This window comes from Poecilia mexicana, unplaced genomic scaffold (genome assembly GCF_051168715.1).
Source record: "Poecilia mexicana isolate PSO_F unplaced genomic scaffold, ASM5116871v1 scaffold_6, whole genome shotgun sequence".
In the NCBI taxonomy this organism is placed as follows: Eukaryota; Metazoa; Chordata; class Actinopteri; order Cyprinodontiformes; family Poeciliidae; genus Poecilia; species Poecilia mexicana.
The window spans coordinates 34,822,427-34,849,886 of record NW_028263375.1 but is presented as its reverse complement, the minus strand read 5'-3'; the positions used below and the strand labels follow the sequence as shown (position 1 = coordinate 34,849,886).

At 39.6% G+C, this 27,460-nt stretch overlaps 1 protein-coding gene across 1 annotated transcript in view; it reads left to right on the top strand.

Moving 5' to 3' along the window:
- Nucleotides 1–1,885: 1,885 nt before the first annotated feature.
- pot1 (protection of telomeres 1 homolog) overlaps nt 1,886–27,460 on the top strand; it is a 47,685-nt gene continuing 22,110 nt past the window's right edge. Inside the window, exons 1-8 of the mRNA XM_088006687.1 lie at nt 1,886–1,992; nt 6,668–6,801; nt 9,144–9,216; nt 13,485–13,585; nt 21,031–21,138; nt 21,275–21,346; nt 22,323–22,449; nt 23,997–24,127. Coding sequence (XP_087862813.1) covers nt 1,926–1,992; nt 6,668–6,801; nt 9,144–9,216; nt 13,485–13,585; nt 21,031–21,138; nt 21,275–21,346; nt 22,323–22,449; nt 23,997–24,127 — 813 coding nt within the window. The 5' untranslated portion in view covers nt 1,886–1,925. The remainder of the gene's footprint in view (nt 1,993–6,667; nt 6,802–9,143; nt 9,217–13,484; nt 13,586–21,030; nt 21,139–21,274; nt 21,347–22,322; nt 22,450–23,996; nt 24,128–27,460) is intronic.

The following is a 27,460-nucleotide window of genomic DNA, read 5'->3' as shown; positions in this document are numbered from 1 at the left end:
TAGCTAATGTTCATCATCGACCTTACTCACATATAAACGTGAATATATTTGGAATTTAAACAATCACCAAAGACAACATTTATGACTTTTCATTATATTTTAATTGTAATTTCTGAATAAAGAAAATAAATGTGAACCTATAATACAATTGATTTTGATAAATCGTTTTTATATATACAGTAATCAACATTTATGAACATATGTACACACACAGACGTCAATGTATTAAATAATAAAATATATGTATATATAAAATATATATATTATTTATTTATTAGTTAACAAAATATTTTATTATTCAAATAAATATATGAATAATATATAAGAAATTTTATATATATATAGTCTTGAACAGTAAGGTTAATTTTCTCCTCTTTTCTGCTGAAGAACTGTTTGTATGTGTGCAAATATGCACACACACACATATATATATATATATATATATATATATATATATATATATATATATATATATACAGGCATCTATATATATATATATATATATATATATATATATATATATATGTGTGTGTGTGTGTGTGTGTGTGTGTGTGTGTGCATATTTACTGAATGTGGAATATGTGCCAGTAAGGTAATACAAGTGAATGGGCTGAACTTTATAAAGTGCAGTTCTACAAAGTATTTTAAGTTAATACCTGCCATTGACACATTTTCTCTCACACATTAATATATTTGGCAATCAAAGAAATTACTAAAGAGAGTGTTTCTAACTTTAAAGAGCACAATTAAATTAAAGAGCACAATGTTTTGTTTGATAGAAATGATTCTGAAAATTTTTATGACATTGATGAACAGACACATATTTACAGTGTTTTATTGAAGAATATATTTACATAATTCCATAGTTTAATGTACATTTAACATTTCAAGACAAGAAACAAATAATTTTCCTGTATTTATTTTTTTATACGTTACTGAGAAATGACTTTTGATTTATAAATCAGTCATTGTCAAACATTAAACTACATATATTTCTTACTTTTTTCCAGATAATTCACAGTATGTCAACTCTGCTATTGACATCAAAGAGTGAAAATAATTCTAACAGAATAAATTATTTTTTATTTCATTATATAAGCTACATTAATACACTAATACTTCAGATTGAGATATTTAAAAATACACAAAAAGTGAAAGAATAAAACATTTATTTATTATACTGGGAACACTGGTCAAAGGCTTCAGTCTGCTGGTCACACTGGGAGAACTCAATGACTTCTGAGACGTCCTGGTTCACAGGCTGAAGTCAAGGATAAAAGAGAAATTATCCAAAATAGAAACTACATATATGTTTCCTTGACATTCATAAAAAGCCATTTTCAGCATGTTGGGCTCTGACTCGTAGCATCTTTATAGCCAAATACCGACATGATGAAGCTGAGCTGGAAACAGACTGAAGAACAGCAGCTCCAGCTCTGATCCTGACTGATCTTTGCTCACTATCTTGTGTCAGATAATCTAAGTCAATGTTAGAGAATAATTATTTTTTTTAGATTTACGGAATCTCAGTTAGCCTTCATAGCGGGGCTGAACCCGTATTACACCAAGCACTGTAGCTAATATTAGCTGGTATCTCGCTGGTGGACATAAATACAGTAAAGTAATATTCTAATCACAATATATACACAATAATATGTCCATCTTACTTGTGAAATATTGTCTGTGGAGCCCTCACATCAATATTCCATCGACCAGAACAACAATATCCTCAGTGCTGAGGCATCTTCTGCTGTTTTAGTTGAGCAAAGTAGGAGGGTATACCGCTCCAAGATGGCCGCCGTATTTCCTGCGCCGGAGCGGTCCATGAGGCGTCTATGCTTATATTATGTCTATGGTAAATGCACCTTAAGTTGGATGCCAGCCGCCAATAAAAATCAAAAGAAGAAGAAGGTTTCCTTGTGCGCATGCGCGTCAGGGGAATTTCCTGTCTGTTCGAAACCAGGGGAGGGAAAGCAGTTATTTCCTGTTGCCGTAAGTTGTACTTTTCTTATTGTCATTGTAGTTTCTTGGGTTTTCATGTAAAGATAAAGTTTACATGGAAACATGTTCTGAATGGTTTAATGCTGGATAAGCTTACGCATTCGTCAACGAGAGTGTGTGAGACCAAACTCGGTTTAAAAATCATCATGTTTTGCTTTGAAAGAGTTACCGATAAGCCAGCAATGGATAATAAGTGCTACTTCATTTAGATTATTAATTTTGACAAACTATTCTTGCTTACGGCCTACATTAACAGTTGAAGTAGATTTCTTTTCTGATTCAAAATGCGGCTTTAATGGGAATTTGTTGGATCTGTAGTCTCGGTTTTCACGTTAAACTGGGATTTCACTGCTGCAGTAAAATCCCAGCTGAAGTTGGTTTCCAATTCTAGCTTCCGATTTGGGAAATGGCTAAAGGGCGATTCTACCTAATTTTCCACTACCTTCCGTATCTTTAATAGACTCTAATTTAAAAACTACAACACCTAGACTTTTCAAACCTGTACTCGATTATTCTCCTCTAATTGCAGAATATTTAGAACCATGTTTGTGATTTGTGAAACTTTTATCTGATTTGTGAAACTTCAATAAAGGTTGATTTCACCACTGTTTTGCATCTGGGTTGCACTAGAACTGCTCTAGCTCCAAAACTACAACACCTACCCAGATAGCACACGATGTTAAATCAACGTTGAATTATAGTTAGAATTGTTGATTTTTGGTTGAAGTTTACAAATGATGGTAAACTTCAACCATCAAACAACCATCCAATCAAACCGTTGAAACTGTGTCACTGAATCAATGTTGTTTTGTGGTTAAAATCTGATGACTGAAATGCTGAGGTCTGATTAATGGTTGATTTGTGGTTGAAGTCAATTTAGAATCAACACAAATATGCATGCAGAACCACGTTCAGATGAAGGGTGAATCAACGTTGATTCCTAACCGATTCAATGCACTATCAACACAAATATGCATGTAAATTGACATACAGATGATGGTTGAATTAACATTTACATAATGTCAGCTATGGTTGAAACCCTAACATTGATTCAACATACAAGTCACCGACTACTTTCAACGTTGATCCAATAATGAGTTACACCAACATTTAATTTCCCATTGGGATTAATAAATTGGTTTGGAATTAGAATTGAATTTGAATTTGAAAAAAACTGCATGGAACAAGTGTGAATAGTAATCTGATCTTTAGTGAAGTTTCACAAATCACATAAAGGTTTCACAAATCCCAAACATGGATTAAAATATTCTATTAGAGCAGAATAATATAGTCCAGGTTTGCAGAATCTAGGTGTTGTAGTTTTGAAGCTGAAGCAGCTCTGATGTGACCAAGATCCAAAAAAAGGGCTGAAATCAACCTTTATTGAAGTTTCACAAATCCCAAGCATGGTTCTAAATAGAGGTGTGCCGATCGATCGGTCACCGATCATAATCGGCCGATTTTCGTGAAAAAGTGCATGATTGGTGATCGGTGATCATTGGCTCTTGTTGCTGATACCGATCATCTCATTTCCAACCTGCCTGTGTAGCTGTTCTCCTCTTTCCTTCACTCTGCGCAAACGCGAGGCAATAAATCCAAAGCGATGTGTAACTATAACGCACTGAGTGAATGGGGAAGTTTCCGTGTTGCGGCGGAAAATTGAAGCAGGTCAAAATGCATCAACACAACGAAGCTAATACGACATAAAAACAATGACATACTTGACGGAGTTTGGCTACATCGAGGCTCACTGCAGTAAAAAAGACATACGGAGGATCAGATAGCAGGTAAAGCAGCGCACAGCTACAAACACTCACCCGGATTAGCATGACGGTCAGAAAGCTAAACAAATAACCTGGAAAATTATTTAAGTCTTCGAGCTGCGATGTCAGACGCTGGTTCTGCTCTCCTGTTGAACCGCTGCTACACTACAGGTAGTAATATCTGACAGATGGAGCTTCGCTTCTGCTCCACCTGGTAGTGACTCTCACACCGAACCTCTGCTTAAAGCTGCAGCATATAACTTAAAAAATACATTTTACATACGTTTTAAAACTTTCGTTGTCCTAACATGAGACAGATAATCTCTAAAAAAAATAATCGATCTCCTCCCTGATCTGCATAATTACTCCGCTCAGTCAGAAACAGCCAATCAGAGCTAGCAGTAACCAGCTAGCCGCCATGCTATCAGGAAGTTTTCATTCAGTAACTCTGGATTGTTTATTGTAATTGTTCTTGTTTTTGCCTTTGAATGTTAAGTTTTATACTTGAATTTTTTTGGCAATGTTGAGAGGTTTTATTTTGGCTCTTTGCGTTATTTAGCCTCTTCAGAGCCTTCATATGTTATCAGTCTGTTAAAGGTAGTATTATCAATAGCAGTACAATTTGCACAATGCCTGTTTTGTTTTGTTCTTGGAAAAAGTTATTAAAAACAAGTTTTTGTCTAAATTAAGGTGAATTCATGGTTCCTTTTTCCACATAATGTAACTGGTAGTGTTTATGATAAAAAAAAAAAATAATAATTATGTGATCGGTATTGGTGATCGGCCCTCATGGGTGATCGGTATCGGCAGGAAAAAACCTGATCGGCACATCTCTAGTTCTAAATATTCTGTTGTTAGTTGAGAATAATCCAGTCCAGGTTTGAAGAGTCTAGGTGATGTGGTTTTGGAATTAGAGCAGATCTTGTATGATCAAGACCGAAAAAAGGACAAAAATTGACCTTTTTTGAAGTTTCACAAATCACAAACATGGTTCTGTATATTCTGGTATTTGAGCAGAATAATCCAGTCCAAGTTTGAAGAGTTCAGGTGTTGTAGATATGGATCTGGAGCAATTCTAGTGCAACCCAGATGCAAAAAAGTGGTAAAATCGCCCTTTACTGAAGTTTCACAAATCACAAACATGGTTTTAAATATTCTGGTATTGGAGCAGAATAATCCATTTCAAGTTTGAAGAGTCTAGGTGTTGTGGTTTTGGAATTAGAGCAGATCTTGTGTGACTAAGACAGAAAAAAAGGGTAAAATTTGCCCTTTATTGAAGTTTCACAAATCAGATAAAAGTTTCACAAATCCCAAACATGGTTATAAATATTCTGCTATTAGAGCAGAATAATTGAGTGCAAGTTTGAAGTGTCTAGGTCAGGGGTCCCCAAACTTTTTCCTGTGAGGGCCACATAACATTTCCCTTCTCTGGTGGGGGGCCAGAGTCAGCTTGTAACAGAAAAAGTGACGTCACGTCGGCAATGACAGTGAGACCTGGTGGGGGCATGGTTGGGAGGAACGCCCCCCCCCGATCTGAACTTGAGTGGTGTTCTGTTGTTGGACTTCTGTGCCGGTCATGGGTTGTCCATAACGAACACCATGTTCAGGCATAAGGGTGTCCATCTGTGCACTTGGCACCAGGACACCCTAGGCCACAGTTCGATGATCGACTTTGTCATCGTTTCATCGGATCTGCGGTCGTATGTCTTGGACACCTGGGTGAAGAGAGTTGCGGAGCTGTCCACTGACCACTACCTGGTGGAGAGTTGGCTTCAGTGGTGGAGGAGGATGCCAGTCAGACCTGGGAGGCCCAAACATGTTGTGAGGGTCTGCTGGGAACGTCTAGCGGCATAGACAGAGCTTTAACTCCCATCTCCGGCAGAACTTTGAACATGTTCCGGGGGTGGTGGGGGACATTGAGTCTGAGTGGACCATGTTCCGTGCCTCCATTGTCGAGGTAGCTTATCGGGGCTGCCCAAGTGGAGGAGTTTAAGTATCTGGGGATCTTGTTCACGAATGAGGGAAAAAGGGAGCGGGAGATAGACAGGCGGAATGGTGCAGCGTCTGCAGTGAAACGGGCCCTGTACCGGTCTGTCATGGTGAAGAGAGAGCTGAGTCAAGAAGCGAAGCTCTCGATTTACTGGTCGATCTACATTCCTACCCTCATCTATGGTCATGAGCATTGGGTCATGCCTGACAGAACAAGGTCCCGGATACAAGCGGCTGAAATGGGTGTCCTCCGCAGGGTGGCTGGGCTCTCCCTTAGAGAGAGAAGCTCGGTCATCCTGGAGGGACTCAGAGTAGAGCCGCTGCTCCTTCACGTCAGTGAAGCCAGTTGAGGTGGCTCGGGCGTCTGGTCAGGATGCCTCCTGGTGAGGTGTTCCGGGCACGTCCCACTGGGAGGAGGCCTCGGGGAAGACCCAGGACACGCTGGAGGCACTATGTTTCTGGGTGGCCTAGGAATGCCTTGGAATTCCCTTGGAGGAGCTGGAACAAGTGGCTGGGGAGAGGGAAGTCTGGGCCTACCTTCTTAAGCTGCTACCCCCGTGACCCGACCCCAGATAAGCGGACAAAAATGGATGGATGGGATGGCCGATATATCAGTTGACCTCTACTGATCTCCAGGTTTAATTTTATGGAAATTGTTCTACCTTAACAGAGCAGCTGTGGATAGCAAATAAAAGAAGCCTCTTCTTGCCCTCCAGCAATGTCCGCATGCATAAAATTTCTGGATGTAAACAATAACATTTAACGTATCTGCAATATATGTATAAATGTGTGTGTGTATTTTCTACATAAAAGAAATACACACACATTGAGAAATGGGTATTATTGTGTGGTTAATACCAATATAATGTTTGCCCTGGATGAGAAAGAAATAATTTTTGTGGTTTTCATCCCAGGTCACCATAACATCATGGCAGTGTATGTTCTGTCAGACGGGTCGGGCCCAGGCTCCCAGGTACCGTCACACCTGACCAGGATTCCCATGGCTCTCCTCTGCCCAAACACTAACTACAACAACAAAACAGTCAAGGTTTGTTTGAGTCACCATTTGTCTTATTTTGCTGCCTCCACTATCAGTGAAAACCTTAGAAGTTGATTAAGATTTACTTTCCTGCTCACTGCTATAAAGCTGGGTTATGTAACTTTTATAAAAAAAAAAAAGTTTTGTTTTTTTTTGCATATCTTTTAAAACTGTCTTAATGTCCTGAGAGAATATTATGAGACTCATAATCCAGTTCTTCTGCTTTCTTCTAGTGCTAACTACAGAAATAAATAACTTGGTCAGAAATAACCAGTCAGGGCCCAGAGGAAGGTCTTAGCTCTGTCAATCACAGGCTTGTACACGCTGCTCACACTCTCCCCTTGCTCTCTGCTAACTATCAGTGATTCTTGAGAATAGGGACAAAATGGGTTTTAATTTTCCCATAATTTTATTTTATTATTTCTCAACCTTATGTATGCAAATATGACAAATAATGTTTAGGAAATGTGAAGATGCTAAGGTACAGGCTACCAGTTGCAACATTTTTTAAAAAAAATTACATTTTTAATTGACCTGACCTAGAACGTTGTCATCACCATCTGACAAAAATTAATATAAAATTATTTTTAATGACCCTATTAGAGATATTTTTACTCATTTTACAGATAAATGCTTCTCAAGAAACAAAATAAATATTATTTAAAACCAAAAACAACAAAAAGTCCATCTGACGGAGTTGACACAGAACTGAAGGTGGTGACAAACTAGTGAATAAAATTAAAAACTTGGTACATGTGAAGTAATGCAATTCATGTAAAATACATTAAAATGAATTATTTGCACATTTAAGTGAGATTTGACAACAATTTCACTGAAAGAGTCAGAAAAACTCTGATGGAGTTGACATCTGACGGAGGTGACAAAAAGCCAAACTACCTCAATTTATATGATGTTATTCTGAAGGAGGTCATATTGTAGCTCTTCAGGTCCATGAAATCTTCACAGTACACCAGAATTAAGCTTTTATTTCACAAAATTTCATCAAAGTTTTGAAAATTGTCACTTATGGAGTTGACACATCATGGTCAACATCATCATCATGGTTGTAACAAGCAACTTAGGAATAAAAAAAAGAAAAAACTAAAGAATAACTTAAGCTAACCGGAGCTAACTAGCCCTCTTAGCAAAGGAAGAGAAAGGAAGAGGTCATGGGGTCCTCAGAAGTTCTGGTGCCCCCCAATAATGCCTGAATTTTTTTTTACATTCTTTTCATTTCTGACGGTGTTGACAAAAACTAGGGACAAATTTCAATGGAGTAGGAAAATGTATAAAAATTATTTTTAATTCAATTTACTGATACCTCTATAATTATTTATATGACTACTTATACTTAATTGTCACAATATATAATTTTAGTATTTCTTTAATTATTTTAAACTATTATAATGTGTTGAGTTCTGCTCCTGGACAAGAGATTTTACAGACATCATCCACCAACTACAATGTTTAAAAGAAAAAAAATATTCAGCAAATACCTGGAAAATATACATTGTTGTGCTCACATGACCCAGGTTAGTTGAGTCAGATATTTGAAAAAATTATATTTTGTGTATATTTTATTCAAATTTTGTGCTTTATCCATAGGACCTGTTTTGTCCCTATTCTCAAGAATCACTGCTATCTAAAGGGCTAGTTAACATTCTATACTCTCACCAGGAATTCTCAGGTTAGTTAGCATGGTCAATGATGATGACTGATAAAGGATTTTCCTGAAACGTTAAGTTGTTAGCATTTAGCAGCGTGTACATGAGATTGAGTGACAGCATGAAGACCGTCCTCATGGCTCTTGTTGATTGTTTTTGACCAGCAGCGGTGCCTTTCTTCAGACATAAATAGCATCACTGGGAGGAGTTGGAGGAGATTGATCTTTTCACAGGTTATCTGTCTCATAGATGTGAAAAACAGTTTTTTAAAATAAAAGTTATCCCAGCTTTAAGCTATCCCAGTGAAGTAATCACATTGAGGGGAAGTGAGTTTCAGGCGGTGAGTTGGAAAATTCAACCCAAAGCTTCCACATACAAATAGCATAAAGTCACTGCTAAGTTTTGGGATTTGAAGGAGAATGGGCACTAAAGTGGATTAGGGTTTGAACCGACAGCGCTGTGGTATGTTGTTCTATCTGTCCATGTTTTCTTCTCTCTTGATTAAAATGCGGAGTTGATAACACTAAAGCAAGAGAATGATTGCTGTCTCTCTCATTTCATTTCCACAAGCTACCTGACATCCCTGCATGTTTCTCTGATGCTAATACTCTAACTGGAGTTTCTGACAAGCTCTAGTCAGAACCAATCATGTTTGAATATTTATTATAGTGTGTTTTTCTTTCCAAGGGTGAAGTGATTCATAAAGGGCCGCTTGTGAGGGTAGCAACCGATGACTTGATCCTGAAAACCATCATTCATGGTAACCATTTCATTAGCATTGCTCTCATTCACCGCAGTTGGTCTCCTTATAGGAGAAAGTAGTTGATGGAAGCTGTGGCCCACATAGAAGAGAAGTCATTGGTCAGGGGAGGTTGTCAGCTTGGTTCCAGCCTTTCCACCACACATCAGGCCTAAACTAGCCTCTGATCTGTCAACTAGAGTGCCAGTAAAACTTGAAAATAACTATGTTTCTGATATTAATCCCCAGCCTCCTGGTGCACACTGTTGGTCAGCTGGCTTAAAATTTGTCCCTACAGGAATGACAAATCCCTTTGCCTGGAAATATACTGCTCAAAAAAATAAAGGGAACATTTCACTTTAATTATGTGTGTGGCTCCAAATCCAGGCCTCCATTGGTTAATAAATTTGATTTCCATTGATGATTTTTGTGTGATTTTGTTGTCAGCACATTCAACTTTGTACAGAACAAAGTATTCAATGAGAATATTTCATTCATTCAGATCTAGGATGTGTCATTTGAGTGTTCCCTTTATTTTTTTGAGCAGTGTATATCGGGCCATGAAACAAACACAGGCATGATGCTGAAACTAAAGCCTGACACAAATCACAGAGGACTTGAACATGTTTGTCTGTTCCAAGGAAGGTGTCACACAGCTCTCACAACCGCCCAACTACTGCAGACATTCAGACACACAAAGAAACGACCCACACAGATGTAAATAACCAGAAGCAACTTCCTCATATGAACCTAGATCAGTGGTTCTTAACCTGGGTTCGATCGAACCCCTGGGGTTCGATGAGTCGGTCTCAGGGGTTCGGCGGAGGTAAAGACACGCTGTGTAAAGTCGTGATGACGCCCCGCTTTGCCATCACTTGCTGCAGAGGATCACGTGTCTTTAATTACTTAAGCAAAACTTACAGTTTTTACCAAATTCTGTAGTTTTCGGTGTACTTCTAAATCTGCTCCTTAGTCGCATCTTTTTGGGGTTGTTACTGCCTCTAGTGGCGTGGGGGTGGTAACACAATATAATTACATTACTAAATCTGTCTTTATTATTTATTATGAATTTTTCTTTCTCTTAAGAATGTAGAGCTAATTAAATAATCTAAACAAGACCTTAAAGTGGTTCCAGTTTCTCTTGATGGCCAACCTGTTGAAACTGTGGAAAATTTGGGTCGTTCCTGGACAGTCTGCTCAACTTTGCTGAAAACACTGACTATATTTTGAAGAACTGTTCTCAGAGACTCTACCTTTTAAGAAGACGTGGTGATCATGGGGTGACCCAACTACATTCTAGTCACCCCCATGTCTTGAATTTGGAGGAAAAAAAAAAAAATTATCACTACAGAAGGGTTCAGTGAATGCGCATATGAAACTGGTGGGTTCGGTACCTCAAAAAAGGTTAAGAACCACTGAACTAGATACATACACACTATTATAACAGCTCATTTCTATAGCTTTGGGTATAGAAAGTGTTCATACCACTGGAAGATTAAGCTGTAAAGTAAATAGACTAGATGCAGACATCAGACAGTTTGCAGAGAAAGTGGGTCATGTATTCACAAAGAATCCCCAGACTAAAAGTAGTTACCAGTGACATCATTTTAGGAGAAATATTATAATCTTTGGAATTCTAAGATTTGTGACTACCCAAGATGAACAAGTCCCCTTGGAGGCGTTTTCAGTCATTTACAGATTCTGAAAGTGGTTTCCAAAGATGTCAAACACCTGTAAATCAAAAAGAAATGAAGAAGATATGGCCATTTCAGTGTTGACACTGAAAACAAGATTTCAGAAAAATCAACTCTGCTGAGCAACCTGGTGTTAACAAAGGCTGACTGTCAGCCAACGGTGGGAACCAAATCTTCAGGATCCGTTCACTTCAAAAAGATCAATTTTTGATATTTATATTTTTCTAAGAACAAGTCATTTTATCGATAATACAGTTTTTAAGTGAAATTCACAAAAAAGTAGAATCATCTGTATTTGTTCAAATGTTGCAAATTACAACCGCAGTATTTTCTTTCAGAAAAAAAGATTATGTATCTTCATAAATTACAACATTTCAAAATATAAATGTCAAATACCTTTGTTGTTCTTTACTACAAGTGTTGTCTGCATTAATAACATTTTAGGGCTATTTGTAATTTAGAAGCATAGTAAAAGAAAATTAGACTAGAGTTGCTTTGGCAAAAACATAAATCTTCTGCACCATGTTGTGGTCTGGCTCTTGAACCATAACAAAGTGAAGCAATGCATAGGACGACTTAAAATTAGATTTATTTAACAAAATCATGGTTGGCTGGAGAAGAGAGGGCAAGAAGTTATGGAGGACCAAAACCGACATAATAAAAATAAAATAATAAATGTACAAATAAAAGAATATATATTTTGATAATAAAAGCAAAAATATATATTCAGTTTTTCCTTTTCCTAGCACATGAGTTTTTGTCAAGTAATGTATATATTTTCTTTATTTCCCCCAAACGTATTTTTGTCAAAAAAAAAAAGATATTTTGCTTTGTCTTTTTTTGCTTTTCCCTTTTCTGCTCTCTGTGTTTCTGCTTGCCGTTTTTCCATTTGTTGTTTTTCTGCAGCATCGTTATGTTAATGAGGAGAGCTGCCTTCTATGTCTTCTATTGGCCAATAGACCTTTGGAACCAACGTCACTGCGTCAGACGTCATGGGGCGTTTAGGCGCAGTCGCTCGGTGCCATCTTTGCAGGCCTCAGACCAAAACAAACTTTATGGTGGTTTTGTTGTGTTACTGACTGCAGTGAAGTTGGTTTCGAGTTGGATATTGGATTTTCCAATATCCGCAAAGTAAGCAGCGTTTAGCTCAATGTTGATCTGATTTATGAACGTTAATTTCAGTCAGTCGTTCTCCAGCTCCCTCCTCAAGAGCTCGGAGGTTCACTTCAGTACAGTCGGTAACGCAATAAAACCACCAGGATAAAGTTTGTTTAGGTCTGTTGCCTGTAAAGATGGCACCAAGCGACTGCACCTAAACGCCCCACAACGTCTGACGCAGTGATGTTGGTTCCAAAGCTCTATTGACCAGTAGCAGACATAGAAGGCAGCTCTCCTCATTAACATAACGATGAAGCAGAAATACAGCGAGCAGAAAAGGGAGAAGCAAAACAAGACATAGCAAAATATCTATTTTTCTTGACAAAAACACATGTTTAGGGGAAATAAGAAAATGTATACATTACTTGACAAAAACTCATGTATAAGGAAAAAGGAAAAACTAAATATATATTCATGCTTTTATTTCTTATCAAAATATATATTTATTCTTTTATTTATTTAATCTTTTATTTCTTATGTCGGTTTTGGTCCTCCATAAGAAGTGGGAGAAAGGAGAGCGAGTAACAAAAAGAGAGAGAATGGGCGGAGTGAGTTCATCTTAAGCTGGATCTCAAGTTGTTCTGGAGTCACTGGCCAGCTGCCTTCATGTCCAATCAACACCAATTAGGAGCTCTGAAACGGTGATGTTAGAGCAGGGGTGTCAAACTCCAGTCCTCAAGGGCCGCTGTCCTGCAGTGTTTAGATGTGCCACAGGTAAAAAACAGTGGAATGAAATGGCTAAATTACCTCCTCCCTGTGTAGATCGGTTCTCCTGAGCCTTGCTAATGACCTAATTATTCTTTTCAGGTGTGGTGCAGCAGAGGCGCATCTAAAAGTTGCAGGACAGCGGCCCTTGAGGACTGGAGTTTGACACCCCTGTGTTAGAGAGACCCAAAGAAAAATAATCACTATGTAGATATAACTTGCTTTATTTAGTTAGAAATGTATATTTCTAGAAGTGTATATCTTTGTTTCATTTTCCAACAAGGTGGTGAGCTTCTGACTTTATCATAGTCATCTGTGAACTTGAGCTCTTGTGAAATTAAATAATGCTTAAATACATTTTGGAGGATTTCTCAGCTGGCTGGGGAACAACTTTTTTTTCCCCAAATAAGCAGAAGAAAACAATAAATTTAGCATGTTTAGACAATTTTTTCTTTCAGCCCGCAGAAAGCCTGTTGTAAATAATTATTTTATTTGAGATATTACAGGTACTAGATGCAGTTAGTCAACCTGGGTTGCAAGCTGCTCACCATCTTGTTACCATCATATCACACTCAGCACAGCCACAGCAGTACAGTCGCAGGCCAGGCAGGCCTAGGTCTGTGTCCCTGTGACATGCTACATATTTTAATAGTGTTCTAATGTGCTATACAAATAAACCTGACTTACCTTGAAACATATTTATTGATTTGATTTTTTATTTTATTTTTTCAGAGGAAGATGCCATGCAGAATGTCGACTGTCAGAGAATGTCCATAAACATGATCATTTTTGGAGCATTAGCTGAGAGCTTCAGCCACAGAGTCAACCCAGGGGTATGTTTGTGTAATCATCTAGCCTCATGCCAACCGGGTCTATTAAAACAGGACACTGTGGCACTGTCATCTCCGATATCAACAGGTCCAGTTCAGAGTGTTAGCCAGGAACTGGAGAACTGGATCCTTAGAGCTTTACTAAAGGACATGCTCAACCAAAAAGAACTTCACTTTATGTTTTAAGACATTTTGTGGCCTTGGTTCAAAGAGATATTTTAATGGAGAGATGAAAATGTCCTTTATGCAGTCTGTTGGCCAGGAGATCTGGTATTGTGTTTCAGAGTTCCCAAGGGAACTTTGACATGCCGTCTGAGGAGAGGTCACACAAAGTGCCGGATCTGTGTACCCATGTGCAGACAAATGTCCATGCAGCCTCAGCAGATGGCAGCAGGCTGTCTCAGGCCAATGTGCAGTTCTATCAACCATGGCTAAAAGGTGAGGGAACCCCTGGGATGGGGTCTGGGACCCCACAATGTCCACATTGACATGATCCAAATGTCTTTCTGGCACTGGGTAAAGTACCTGCGATGCTTTCTAACTCAAACCTTCATCTTGGGTGGCTCCTGGTAAAGTTTAGATCAGGCCCTAAAGAAATCCAGCTTGGCCCAAGCACTTGTCCAGGCCTGATCCAACTCGACTAAATGACTGTATTTACAGACCTGAGTCCAAAGTAAATATTATTGTATTAGCTTAAATTGCTGTACCTCTGCTAACATAGTAGTGGAACTTCTGTTTTTAGCTTTTGTTTAGTGTCTTACATTCATTTCCATTCACTTGTGTGATTAAGAGGAGCAGAGCAGCGTGAGGCCATGTGCACATGCAGTGTGCTGCTTAACTTCTGCACCTTACATTCTTTCTTGGCTCAACTGAGTGAACCGCCTCCTCCTCTATTTAGACTATAATTAACACATCTTTATGCTGAGCGTTCTCCTTTAGTTCTCTCTGTATTAGAGGCTTATTAAAAATGTGTCATGGAAGTCCAACTCCATCCAATTAGCAAGCATGTGATTTTGTTTCAGGTTGGGCTCAGGTGTAGATCTAAACTCTAACTCTTGGTCAGGCGAGCTTTGCTGTTAGATGCTCTTCAGATGGCTTCATGCATGTGTAGGAAAGGTTATGAACTGTGTCAAAAGACCACCAGGAACAATTGACTGACCCAAATTCAAATCACTGAGCAGGTCAAGAGAACATCTTAAAGCTGCAGTGACGGCCATCCTGAGGGTCTGAAGCTCCTGGTCGTCACTCAGCAGGCCAGGAGCCCGGACTGTGGGCCACTGCTTTGGATTTCAGTTCTCACTACAAATATTGTCTCAAGACACTTCAGGAAAAAAAGCTCAGTTTAGGCCTGTTTACGGTTTGCTGGAATAAAACCGTAAACAGGCCTAGAAGCTAATATCGGGTTGGGTCCAAGAGGAAAGGGAAGTGGTGAATGGCCTCTAAGTGGTGCTCTGCTCTAACCATTGCATCACACGACAGCTCCACATTAGAGTTTTGCTATTATTATCTCGTATCTCAGTTCTTGCATAAGCTGCTTTTCCTGGCTTTAACAATCACATCAATATATAACTAACTCCAACAAGTTTTATTTAAGGAAAGGCATTAACCAAAGCTGGAAGATGGTTCCAAAAGATTGTCTTGACTTTTTGCTTCACCCATTGTCTCATCAACTTCGATAATCTTTTGCATTTCTGCTGAAGAGAAGATTTCACTTGCTTTAATGTGGGGGACTAAATCAGTCTTTTTACCTGCATATTCAATTAATTGCGGGTCCATTGGGTGTTTAGGCAAAGCATCAATGGTGGTGAAGAGCAACAAATTATTTTGCTATTACACCTTAAGCAACACATGATTTTTTTTTAGAATGTTTTTAGGTGAAAATGTAGCTGTGCAAGTCTCAAATATCTGCTCGGTTCATCAATGCATCACCTAATTGCAATACTTCTGTCACATTTTCGGAGATGTGTGCGCCTGCTTCATTAACAGCCAGTTTCCCTTGCCAGCTGGTCGGGAGCTCCAGGTTCGCTATACCAGGAGAGAGCGCCTGACTCCCAGCACATTGTTTTAAAAACTCCTGCTAGCTTTCCCAAATGACTGGAAGTTAAACACTGATATTATTCTATCAGGTGATATCTAGCTGTAGAATGTTTGTTTACTAAAGTATGATACTTGAAGTATCTAATTTATTCCTGAGCAAATCGATTTGACTGATTCAAGTTAAGCCTTCAAACCATAAAAGCTTTATTTAACTGTTTTATCTGAGATCTGGAGAGTATTATATTTGAAAATGAATAATTTGCTTATTCATTCATTGTAGAAATGTGCTATACTCATTGAACATTTTAGAATCAAACTAACATTTCTTTTTCTACTATATAACAGCCTTTACTACAAAAGTTGAAGAATAATACAGAAATCAGGAGTAAAACATGGCTAAAAAAACAAACTTCTGCTCCATTTTTTTCTTTGCCGCTCTGTGCTTCAAGCTATCACGGTTGCTAGCCAACATAAGTTACACTGAGATGGAGGTTTGACAGCTAGCTGAAGGCTAGACCTGTCCGAATTCAGTTTCTCTCTTCTGATCTTCAATATTTGTGGCCTGCAAAGGGCCCATCCTTCATAGACCAGGTACTTCGAAGGATGCAGCCCCTGAATTTGGACAGAGTCATCAAGAAAGTCTAGTGCTCCTCTCACCCAGAAAACTGGGAGACGCAGGCACTGCTTGAGCCCCTGCCCTTTTTTTTTTATCTTTGATGCCCCTAATGTTAATGCCCTTTTTGAAGGTTTTATTATTATTATTATTTGTGTGTCGGGAGGCCTGCATATGGCCCTCAACCATAATATTTAGCAAAATTAATTTGTCTGGCTGCCCTCGGTTTAATAATGACTGAGGATCCTCAGTTTCTCTGCCTCCATCTTGTTAAGTCACTGGGCCCATGGTGAGGAGGAGGGAGGTGGATCTGAGCTATCAAATTACTAACCAACAAGCTAACTATCAAATTATGGGCATGATTTTTTTTTTCCAACAGAAGGCTTGTGAATTAAAAACGTAGGTCTGATGTTGAAGTTGGAAAACTGTTTCTATTGTTTCTATTTATGTTTTGTAATTGTCCTCGCAATAGTGAGAAAAAGCCTTCCTTAAACACAAATATTACACCATATTGTAGCCATGGGAACACAATTATCAAACTATCCAGGTGATTCTTTGCATGTTTACAAAGTAAACTTCCTAATTAAATCCTCTGCTGAATGCATTGCATTCAATAGCATTGTCATTCTTAATAAATAAATGCTCAAGTTTTAGATCTATGGTCTGTGTTACTGTTCAACCATTTATAGGGGCCAATGAATGTCTGGAGGACCAGCAGCTACTGAGTTTTCTTTACCTTGATATCTCTGAACATTACAATTCTAGATCTCTGAGGTGCTAACAAAAAAAATGATGTAGAGTTAACTCTGAGCTTTTTGATCTTTAAAGCCAGTGGTCCCCAACCTTTTTATCACCGCGGATCGGTCAAGACTTAGCAATTTTTCTGCGACCCGGGTTCTTTTTTTTTTTTTTTTTCCCGAATTTCCCTTACGACAATCTTAGAACAATCAGAAAGCGCGGTGACGTAGCTCACGGTGGGGAATCCCAAAAAGCTGACATCGTAACTGGTGGACATCAGGCACGTGCAGATGGGGGGGCTAGAGGTGCTTGAGCACCTGCCCCTTTAATGGTCTCTGCACGGCCTTGGAGATGATAGTGTAATATTTATTCAGCATTTCGTACAAAGAATATCCACAGAAATAAGGAGCGGAGTTGGAGCAAAATTCCTACAACAGTTGATAAACCTGGTAACTTTTCAGCTATCCATCATTAACGTGACACAAGGCTATTCATTCAGTCAGGGCTTGACGCTTACGCTAGCTATATGCATTGCAGGTAGATTGTAGTTGTGACACAACATTATTTTGTACTAAAGCCTGCTCACACGGCAAGATTTGCTACTGTTACGTGGCTGGATACATGAACCAACCGAACCTGTTGTACTTTTATTGCCTCGTGTGGTCACAGGAGTTTTGAAAATCGGCCGACAGTCCTAAAATCGTGCCGTGTGAACCAGACTTAAGATTCACAAGTTCTACTCCTCTTGTCTCGTCTCGACCTCTGCCCTAACGCTCTCTGACTCTGGTCGCTATGGTAACGTTTACACATCCCTTCAAAATAAGATACAGATGCGCCACAAAAACGAACGTTTTACTTTCGTGAAAATTTTAAGTCACGATAACAAATTAAGGGTAGCTCTGAGCTTGTTTCTCTGCAACGAGACGGTCCTATAGAAGGTGCTTGGTCTGTAATGGCGAGGCAGTTTTAAGCTTGATTGCCTCATTGGCGAGCCGGTGCATGTTATGCGGAGTGGACTTGGTATGTGAGAGTCACCTACCGGTTCGGGATAAATCCATTCTCCTGTCTCTGGTCTTTTTCCCCTTTTCCAAAGAAACTTTCCAAAGACATCTGTTTCTTACTCATTGTGGGCTCAATGTTGGCGCGCAAGATGTAACCGAGAGAATCCGGTTAAAGGGTTTTCAAAATAAAAGATCCTCCAAACTCGATACGTAAAACGAAAATATTTATTTCTTGTGCGGCCCGGTACCAATTGGTCCACGGCCCCGTGGTTGGGACGACTGTTTAAAGCAATCTGCAGCCAAGTTGTTAGAGAGGTTAAACAGAAGTAGTAGGGCTTATTTAGTAAAAATAAAAAATAGCAGCTAATTTGCTTATTTCATAACATACTTCATAACCAGAGACCTTCTCTCCTATGGTCTGTTTAACAACTACAGTCTCAGATCAACAGAGCCCTCCAGGACTGTTAGCAGCAGAAACAGCAACATTATACCTATCAGGAAAAACATGAACTACATCTGCTTTGCACTGTTCCCACTTGACGACAGTGATATAGTATGATCCTATTAAATATTAGATTTTTGATTAATATGGGTTGTTACTATGTTGTTGTACGGTGTTTTAAGAGCTTGTTCATTGTGCCCCTTTTTAACTTTGAGCCCCTGCCCTTTCAAAGGTCTCTGCTAACTCCAAACCAGCCCAATCTGTCGGTCCGATTGGAACCACAGCTCTCTGGGTTCCAGGGAGCGTGGTGGGAGCAGGCTGGAAGTGCTAATGCTAAAAATGATCAACCCTACTTTGAAACCAGACCGGCTGGGTCTGGCTGTGCAGTGTAATAGGGGCTTGGGTCTGCTTTAAACAGAGCCACCAGAGCGCACCTGAATTTCCGGTTGAGTTCCATGGTCTCCATGGTGACGCTTGTTCTCTTAAGCCCTCTGAGGCAGGGCCAAACTTTGGCCCCGTTTTTTTTTTTTTTCTTTGCCGCTCTGTGCTTGAAGCTATCACGGTCGCAACGCTTATGTTGCCTAGCAACGCTTATGTTGCTAATGTTGCTAGGCAACATAAGCCTAAATGTGGCCCCAAAACCGAAATGTGGTTTTGGGGCCTTCTAGTTCTGCTAACAATGGGTGCGTTCACACTGCAACCTGAAGTGACTGAATTCCGATTTTTTGCCGGGGCCGTTCACACTGCCAGTAAATGCGACCTGTATTCGTTCTGTAGTGTAAACGGGCAAACGACCTGAAAGTGTCCCGCATGCGCAGTAGAGGGCGCCATAACGTCGGCGTCCTCAGTGTTCTGCCAACCGCCATAGAAAGAAGAAGTGCTCAGTGTTTGCGGAAGTAAACATGGAGGCTAACGGTGGAGCTTAGCTTACATATTTGAAGTTGTTGTCCGGCCGGAGCAGCATATTAACAACTTAATCCTCATATAATCCGTCATGGTTGTTGTTTTTCTTCCCACTTGCGCGTATCAGGATGCAGAATAGTGAGATTTGTTGAGCATCAGTGACGTTCAGTTCGAATGAAGGCGACCTGAACGTTAGGTCACATTTGAATCGGATACGTATCGGATATGGGTCACATTCAAAAAAGAATCCGACCTGTGCTGTTCACACTGCCATGAAAAGATCGGATACAGGTCGCATTATGTCAAAAAAATCGGAATTGAGTCACTTCAGGCTGCAGTGTGAACGCACCCAATGTGGACTGGCTGCAGTCAACAGTCCGATCATTAGATCATTCACACACCTGCTATAAACCTACTGCATCTCTGGCAGTGGTGTTTACATTATATACATGCATAATATAGGTTACATTTATTGGCCAACTGATTTATCGACCAGTTGATTTCTGGGCGCCAATTTCCTTAATTTTGGGGGATCGTGATTGGCCGATACTTGCACGTGAATCTGATCTTATCTCCTAATCTTATCTTCATCAGCAAAGGTTTATAAATCAGCCTCTGTCCTCTTCTGCTCTATAGTGAGAGGTGTGACTGACGGACCGGCCCACCAGGAATATTGTTAATGTTTGCAGTTAACAATATTCAACCCACTGTTGCAACTCAGTGACTTTCTTGCTATATTTATCAACATTTCAGACAACAAAAGTTCATATCAGCCAAAATCAAAATCAGCAGCTCAGGCTTTTTAAACATCGGTAACCAGGGATCGGCCAGATAACTGCAATCGGTGCAGCCCTACACACACATTCATGACATTCTTTGATTAAATCAATTTCTCTTAAGCATTAGTCCAGTAGCTAAAAATGTAATTTATACCTGGTGAGTCTTTCTTTCCTGGAATGTGGACCGATACCGGTACTGGACTGATTCTGAGCCTTCAAATGAATTTAACAGAAGTTTCACATAACTTAGAAGTTGATGTAAAATAATGTTTGTTTTAGCCACAAAATGATTCTGCTCAGAAGCAAACAACATATCCCAACTACAGCACAGAGCAGCTCATCGATGAACATTAGATCTTCCTTTTCGAAAAATTGTTGCTCTGTTTTTTTTTTTCTAACCCTTCACAGTTATGCATTTTGTTATTTTGGTCTGAGACACAAGTAAAATGCATATAAAATATCATTAAAATGCCTGGAGCTCTTTGGTTGTAATGTGACAAAAAACAAAATATATGCTGTATGTTTCAAAATGGATGAGAACCTGCCCCATGCTCCTATGACCCAGTGAGTCTGACCCTGTCCTCTCTGCTCCCACCCTGTGGGTCAGGTGAGCCAACACTGCAGTGTTTGCTTCCTCTTCAGCAGTGGAACATGAAGCATTGTCAATCTCAGCGAGGGACGTTATTGTCATCCAAGCTGCTGCTGAACCACCAATGTCTCTGATAAAATATCTTCCTGGTTGAGCTTCTCTGTTAAGCTAGAGGTCGACTTATAGGTCAAACATGACAACCTTCAGTTGTCAAAACGTCTGATCATCTGTGCCTTCGTACCTCCAAGGCTTCATATGTCCCAGGCTTCACAGATCCACGTCTTGAGTCCGTCCCCTCTGGGAATCTGGCTATAGTCTCCTGTTGTTGTCTTTTGTTATGTTTCAGGACATACTCTGGGTCTCTGGCTTCACTGTGGGGAAATCTCCAACAGCGAATAAGGACAAGCTCCACCCCTGTAACTTGCTGCTGTCAGGAGATGATGCATGCATCTATGTAAGGACGTTGACTATCCTCACCTGTCCAAATGTCCTCCACTCTGGATCTAACACATCCCAGGCTCATGAGCTCTGGTGTGTGTGTTTGTTCCTGGTTTTATTGGCACAAACTCTTCTTCTGACGTTATCTCCAGGTTTCCAAGCAGAGACCTCCTGAGCCCAGATCCCCTCTGGCCAGCAGGGGGAGCTCCTTGACTCCTGCTGTGGTGAGTCAGGAGTGGCTGTAACAGCTAAACAGTGTCTCTCTGTCTCTCTCTTTCTCTGTCTTTGTCTCTCTCGCTCCCTCTCTTTGTGTGTGTATGTATTGTCAGTGACATGCGGTTTTTCACTTCGCTGTGGAGCATAGCACAAAATTAATAATACCTACATTTCCACGTTTTATTGAGTTAACGTAATTGTGCTATGATGGCAGCGTGGCTATCTTCAAAGTAGCAACCTTTTGCTGTGATTACTGCTTTGCACTCTCTCTGCATTCTCTCGATGAGTTTCAAGAGGTCGTCACCTGAAATGGTTTTCACTTCTCAGCTGTGCCCTGTCAGGTTAATAAGTCAGATTTTTTGCCTTATAAATGGGGTCGGGACCATCAGTTGTGTTGTGCAGAAGTCAGGTGGACACACAGCTGTTAGTCCTACTGAATAGTGTTAGAATTTGTATTATGGCAAGACAAAAGCAGCTAAGTAAAGAAAAACGAGTGGCCATCATTACTTTAAGAAATGAAGGTCAGTCAGTCCGAAAAATTGGGAAAACTTTGGGGTGAGCTGGACCGCAGAGTGAAGGCAAAAGGCTCAACAAGTGCTAAGCATCTCTGGGAACTCCTTCAAGACTGTTGGAAGACCATTTCAGGTGACGACCTCTTCAAGCTCATCAAGAGAATGCCAAGAGTGTGCGAAGCAGTAATCAAAGCAAAAGGTGGCTACTTTGAAGAACCTAGAATGTAAGGCGTATTTTCAGTTGTTTCACACATTTTTGTTAAGTATATAATTCCACATGTTGTGATTCATTCATAGTTTTGATGCCTTCAGTGTGAATCTATAATTTTCATAGTCATGAAAATAAAGAAAACTCTGAATGAAAAGGTGTCCAAACTTTTAGTCTGTACTGTATGTATATGTCTGTTACTCAGAATGAGCACACACTCCCAGATTATGGACCAGCTGTGTGGTACTTTGCATTTCCTCTCAGGACCTCAGGACCCCTAGAGCTCCTAGGTATACATACGTGCGGCTGGATGAGCTGAAGAACATGGCGGTGGTGAATGTCTATGGAGTGGTGGCGTTTTTCAAGCAACCGTTTAAGAGCCGTGGCACAGGTCAGTGTCTCAGTGGAGCTCAGAATGACTTCTAGACAAAGAATTAACACCTTGGACTAGAAGGCGTTAACCCTTCTAGTCCACGGTCAGGAAGAGACGTGTAACATCGGAAATGAAGAACTACTTCAACAGAACTAATATAATCATCATTAGGAGAGAAACGTTTCTATAGGAGCCTGCTGCTACATGTTGATGTGCAAATGATCAGTACATCCTGCTCAGCCTCATCATCTTAGTCATGTGTATTTACTTTTTTCTATGTAATAATCCAGTTTAGAAAACAGGTCTTTTAAATAAATGGAGGAGCATATTCCAACTTTAGCTGCTGGCTATTCTTTCTGCTGCTCCTGTTAGCATCTTTCCTTGGATAAAAGTTGAGCGGTTCCCCAGACTTGGCAACAAGTTGAATGGTTTGTGATTATATCTTAGCTTTTATTAATGTATAAGAACCTTCGCTCTTTGGAGGTTAGATGATGGCATAAGATAGAAACTAAATCAATTTTAAAAACAAGAATTGGGTTCTTGAAATTACTTACTGCAAGGTCAAAATTATACATACAGGGACATCTCAAGAAATTAGATTGCTATGAAAAAGTTTGATATATTTCTTCTGGTCATCTAAATATATTAACTAACATACATACATACCCACACTCACTGATATACATTATAATAATTATAGATGATGCTTTTTACATCTTGAGTCAGGACCTTGACTAGGCCACATTTTCCTTGGAATCAACCAGAGGTGGACCTGTGGGTTGCTTTAGCAATGTAGCAAACTTGTCTGGACTTCCACAAGTTATCCAGGTGCTGAAGATCCAAAGCAGCCCAATACCATGACACTACTACCACTGTGTTTTACTGTTGGCTTCCCACTAGGTAGAACATGACACCCACCTTACAAATGTCCACTTTTGTCCTGTTGGTCCACAGAACATTTCCCGAAAGGTTTTTGAGATCACCAAGTTGGTTTATGGTCAGTGTGAGACAGGCTTTTGTGTGTTTTTTGGGTCAGTTCAGGTTCTGTCTCTGGAACTGTCCCCTGGAGGCCATTTTGCCCTTCCTGTTGTTGAATCTGACCTTAAGCCTAATCCTGGGCTTTTCTGTGACCTCCTGGATTCACTGACGCTCTCTTCTCTTCCATGTTTGGATCCTGGTTGTTCCTGTGGTGGTGCTCTTGAATTTCTTGAGATGGGGGCCTGATGTCAGTTGGGCATCTGCCAAGCCTGGCAAAAATCAGGCCATTATGCGGCTTGTAAAATAAAAAAAAACAATCTTATTAATCACAGTTATTTTATCATTTTTAATAAGGAGTGTTATATTTTTATATAGGGCCAGCTTGGTGCGGAGAGCTTTGTTTCCTTACATAAAATCATCATTTCAAAGTTATTTCTTCAGATTGTTGTTGCTCGGTATTACTGTGTTTGTTGGTGTGAACCATTTCAGTGAGACAAAAACTAACACAACAGCCACCTGCTGCTTTTAGCTTTTCATAGCAGTGTGACAGAGCTGAGCTGCAGCTTATCAGACTTCTGTCTCCACAGATTACTGCTCCAGCCTGAAGATCACCGATCAGTCTGAGCATAAAATCGGCTGCACCATCTTCTGTGAGAAGCTGGAGGACCACCCCAGAATCTTTCAGACTGGAGACATTATCCGTATGCACAGAGTCAAGGTCTGCACCCACTATAGTGGGTACAGAAAGTATTTTCACTCTTTTTATTGCAGGCATTTTCTAAAATCAAATAAGTTCATATTTCTCATGAATGTACAGAAAAAAAATGCAGAGATTTTCTCTATTTAAAAAAGAAAACTGGAAATATCACATGGTTAAGTATTCAGTCGCTTTGCTCAGTATTGAGTAGATACGCCCTTGTGAGCTAGTACAGCCACAAGTCTTCTCGGGAATGATGCAACAAGTTTTCAACACCTGGATTTGGGGATCCACTGCCATTCTTCCTTGCAGATCCTCTCTAGTTCCGTCAGGTTGGATGGTGAATGTTGGTGGAGCCTTTTTCAGGTCTGTGCAGTGGATAAGAACAGCTGGGTGTCATCAGCAAAGCAATGGAAATAGGTGTTACATTTATAGAAGATATTGCCAAGGGGAGAAGGTAGTTGATAAAAAGAAGAGGCCCCAGGACAGTGCCCTGGGGCACACCTCAAGCCACGGGGGAAAGATGGGATTCAGATTATTTACGTTGGATGAGATATGACTAGGGTTGCCACCTGTCCCGTAAAATACGGAATTGTCCCGTATTTGGCTGTTAAATGTTGCGTCCCGTATTGAACCGATACGGGACACGATTTGCTCCGTATTTCTCTAAATGTCCGTCAACACACCAATCACACACATAAACACTAAGTGTAACAATAATGACCAAAATAAAACACAGGAAATATTAAGGTCAGCTAAATTGTCGTGGCGGGATGTAAATAGGACCCCCAAGAAAGCTACAGACCGACACTAGAGACAGACACTACGCAGCCATGGTGAGCTGCTTTCAACCAGCGTCTCTTTAAAACATCCTCAACCTGATACTCCACCGTCCTTAGAACCAAAACCTCTCGTAAAGATACAGACGTGAGAGGGAAGATGCAAATCCCAGGCTGAACAATGTTAGTGAGGATGAATATAGACCAGTGTTTCTCAATCTTTTTCGGGCCAGCGCCCCCTATCCAGGTCCCTCACCACCCCCACCAAAGAATTTGCAGGCTACTTACTATTATTTTATCATTAATATTACTGTCACTATTGTAGATGTTTTGATTTTTATGCTCGTTTCTGTATTTATCGTCAAAAATAATTTCCCAGAGAACAAAAAGCCATGGGAATAGAAATTATTTTCACAGGTCTCTACGAAAAATGCAATGAACATTCAAGTTAAAATCTGTAGGCCTAACAGCAGCCAATCAGAGTGGACAAATATTCTTATTTTGTGCCATTTTCTAGTTGTTAAATATTCCACAAAATGATCAGATAAGATGAACAACATGCCAGTTTAAACTTTGATCTATTTGCAAAACGAGCTCTGCAGCATTAAAACATGGATAGAACTGTAACTACATTAATCATAGCTCTTCTTCTCTTCAGTGTTTGTCAGTTTCTGGTGGTACAGCTCTGTGCTGCCTTCAGGCGAATGGGACATCAGAGTATCATCTATAAAACTTCACCCACATGGCATTTATTGTGCAAACCAGAGCTTTCAGTGGAAAAACTAAAGTTCCTTTTAATGCCACACAAATATGAGACAGAAACATGGATTATATCTTCATATAGACCTGTCTATTGATTATAGATTAATAGTTTTACTGGACAGAAATTACAAAGAACAAATCTGGTTCTTAATCAGATCCTAATGAGTCAAACTGAAAGTGTCATGGAGTCATCAGCCTCATGACAATAACACTGAGATGAAAAATAATATTGAAGAAATAAATATATCAAATCTAATTAAAAACATAAATAAGTGATAAGTTACTGTTATGGTCTGTAAGATATATTTATTCTCAGTATTAGATGTGGTCTCAACACACCCATGGCATTTCAATAATATTATTTTACCTTTTATCTGGAAATAGTGTCTGTTTATTCTTGCCATACAGTCCTCTGTATTAATTATTGCTCGAAAGGTCTTGCCATACCAGTTTATTCCTCCGTATTTACTTTAGTTTCTTAGTTTATTCTTGCATTTTGTTCTTCATTCATTTCCATTTAGTTTCCTTTGATTAGTATTATCCTGTCTTGGTTTATTGCTATGTCCACATTAGTTTCTTTCCTGTTGCTAATTAATTTTATCATTTATTGACGCTCACCACCAGTAATCTTCACTCATCACCTGCTGCGCCGCCTAATTGTCATGTGTTGATTTTTCACTGTTCAGCGTCGGATTCTCTGTTTTTATGCCATAATTCACATCTAGTTCGTCGCTCCGTTTTATGTCCCGCTTCTCCTGTTTCAGAGTTTTTTTGTTGTTTTTTTTAACCCCTAAGGTGCAGGGCGGTCTGGAAACGTATCGATGGGGAAAAGGCAGACTGACATAAACCTTTTAAAACAACGGAAACAATTTCGGTATTCTGATTATTGAAATTGAAAAGTGCTGTGGTTCCGTTGTTCTATCACCCCCGTTTCATACCGGACCACTTACAGCTCCGGTGTTAACGCTATGAAATGAACGCTCTCTGTCGTGGTGTCACCATGGAGGGATTTCTTTATTTAAATGGGTTCATTTTTCAGAGGGACACACAGTGAGGGTATCGAGATTTTAGTAATATGGTTATATATATTCTGCTATTAGTTTAGAATAATCCAGTGCAGGTTTAAAGTGTCTAGGTGTTGTAGTTTTGGATTTAGAGCAGTTCTAATATGATCTAAATGTAAAAAAGGGTAAAAATTGCCCTTTACTGAAGTTTCACAAATCAGAAGAAGGTTTCACAAATCCCAAACATGGTTATAAATATTCTGCTATTAGAGCAGAGTGATACAGTCCAGGTTTCAAGAATCTATGAGTTGTAGGTCTGGAGCTGGAGCAATTCTAGTGTGATCCAGATGCAAAAAAGTGGTAAAATCAGCCTTTACTGAAGTTTCACAAATCAGAAAAAAAGTTTCACAAACATGGTTCTAAATATTCTGCTATGAGAGCAGAATAATCCAGTCCAGGTTTGAATAGGTATAGGTGTTGTAGTTTTTAGCCGATTAAAGATGCGGAAGGTAGTGAAAAATTGGGTGGAATCGCCCTTTAGCCATTTCTCAAATCGGGAGTTGGAATCGGAAACCAACTCAGCTTTGTATGGAAAACAGACAATCATTTCACTGATTCCCTTACTGGAAACAACGCGAGGGGTCTAAGGTATCAGAGCTAACAAAAAGAAAATGAATGGCATGGGCACATTAGACGTCCTGATGTTACGTTCTCCGACATCCCAAGATACCTACAAGTTTGCTCCAGACATGTCCATTCTGGTGAGTGTCTAAATTCGCTTTTTGTGTTGTCATAAATCTTTGCTATGA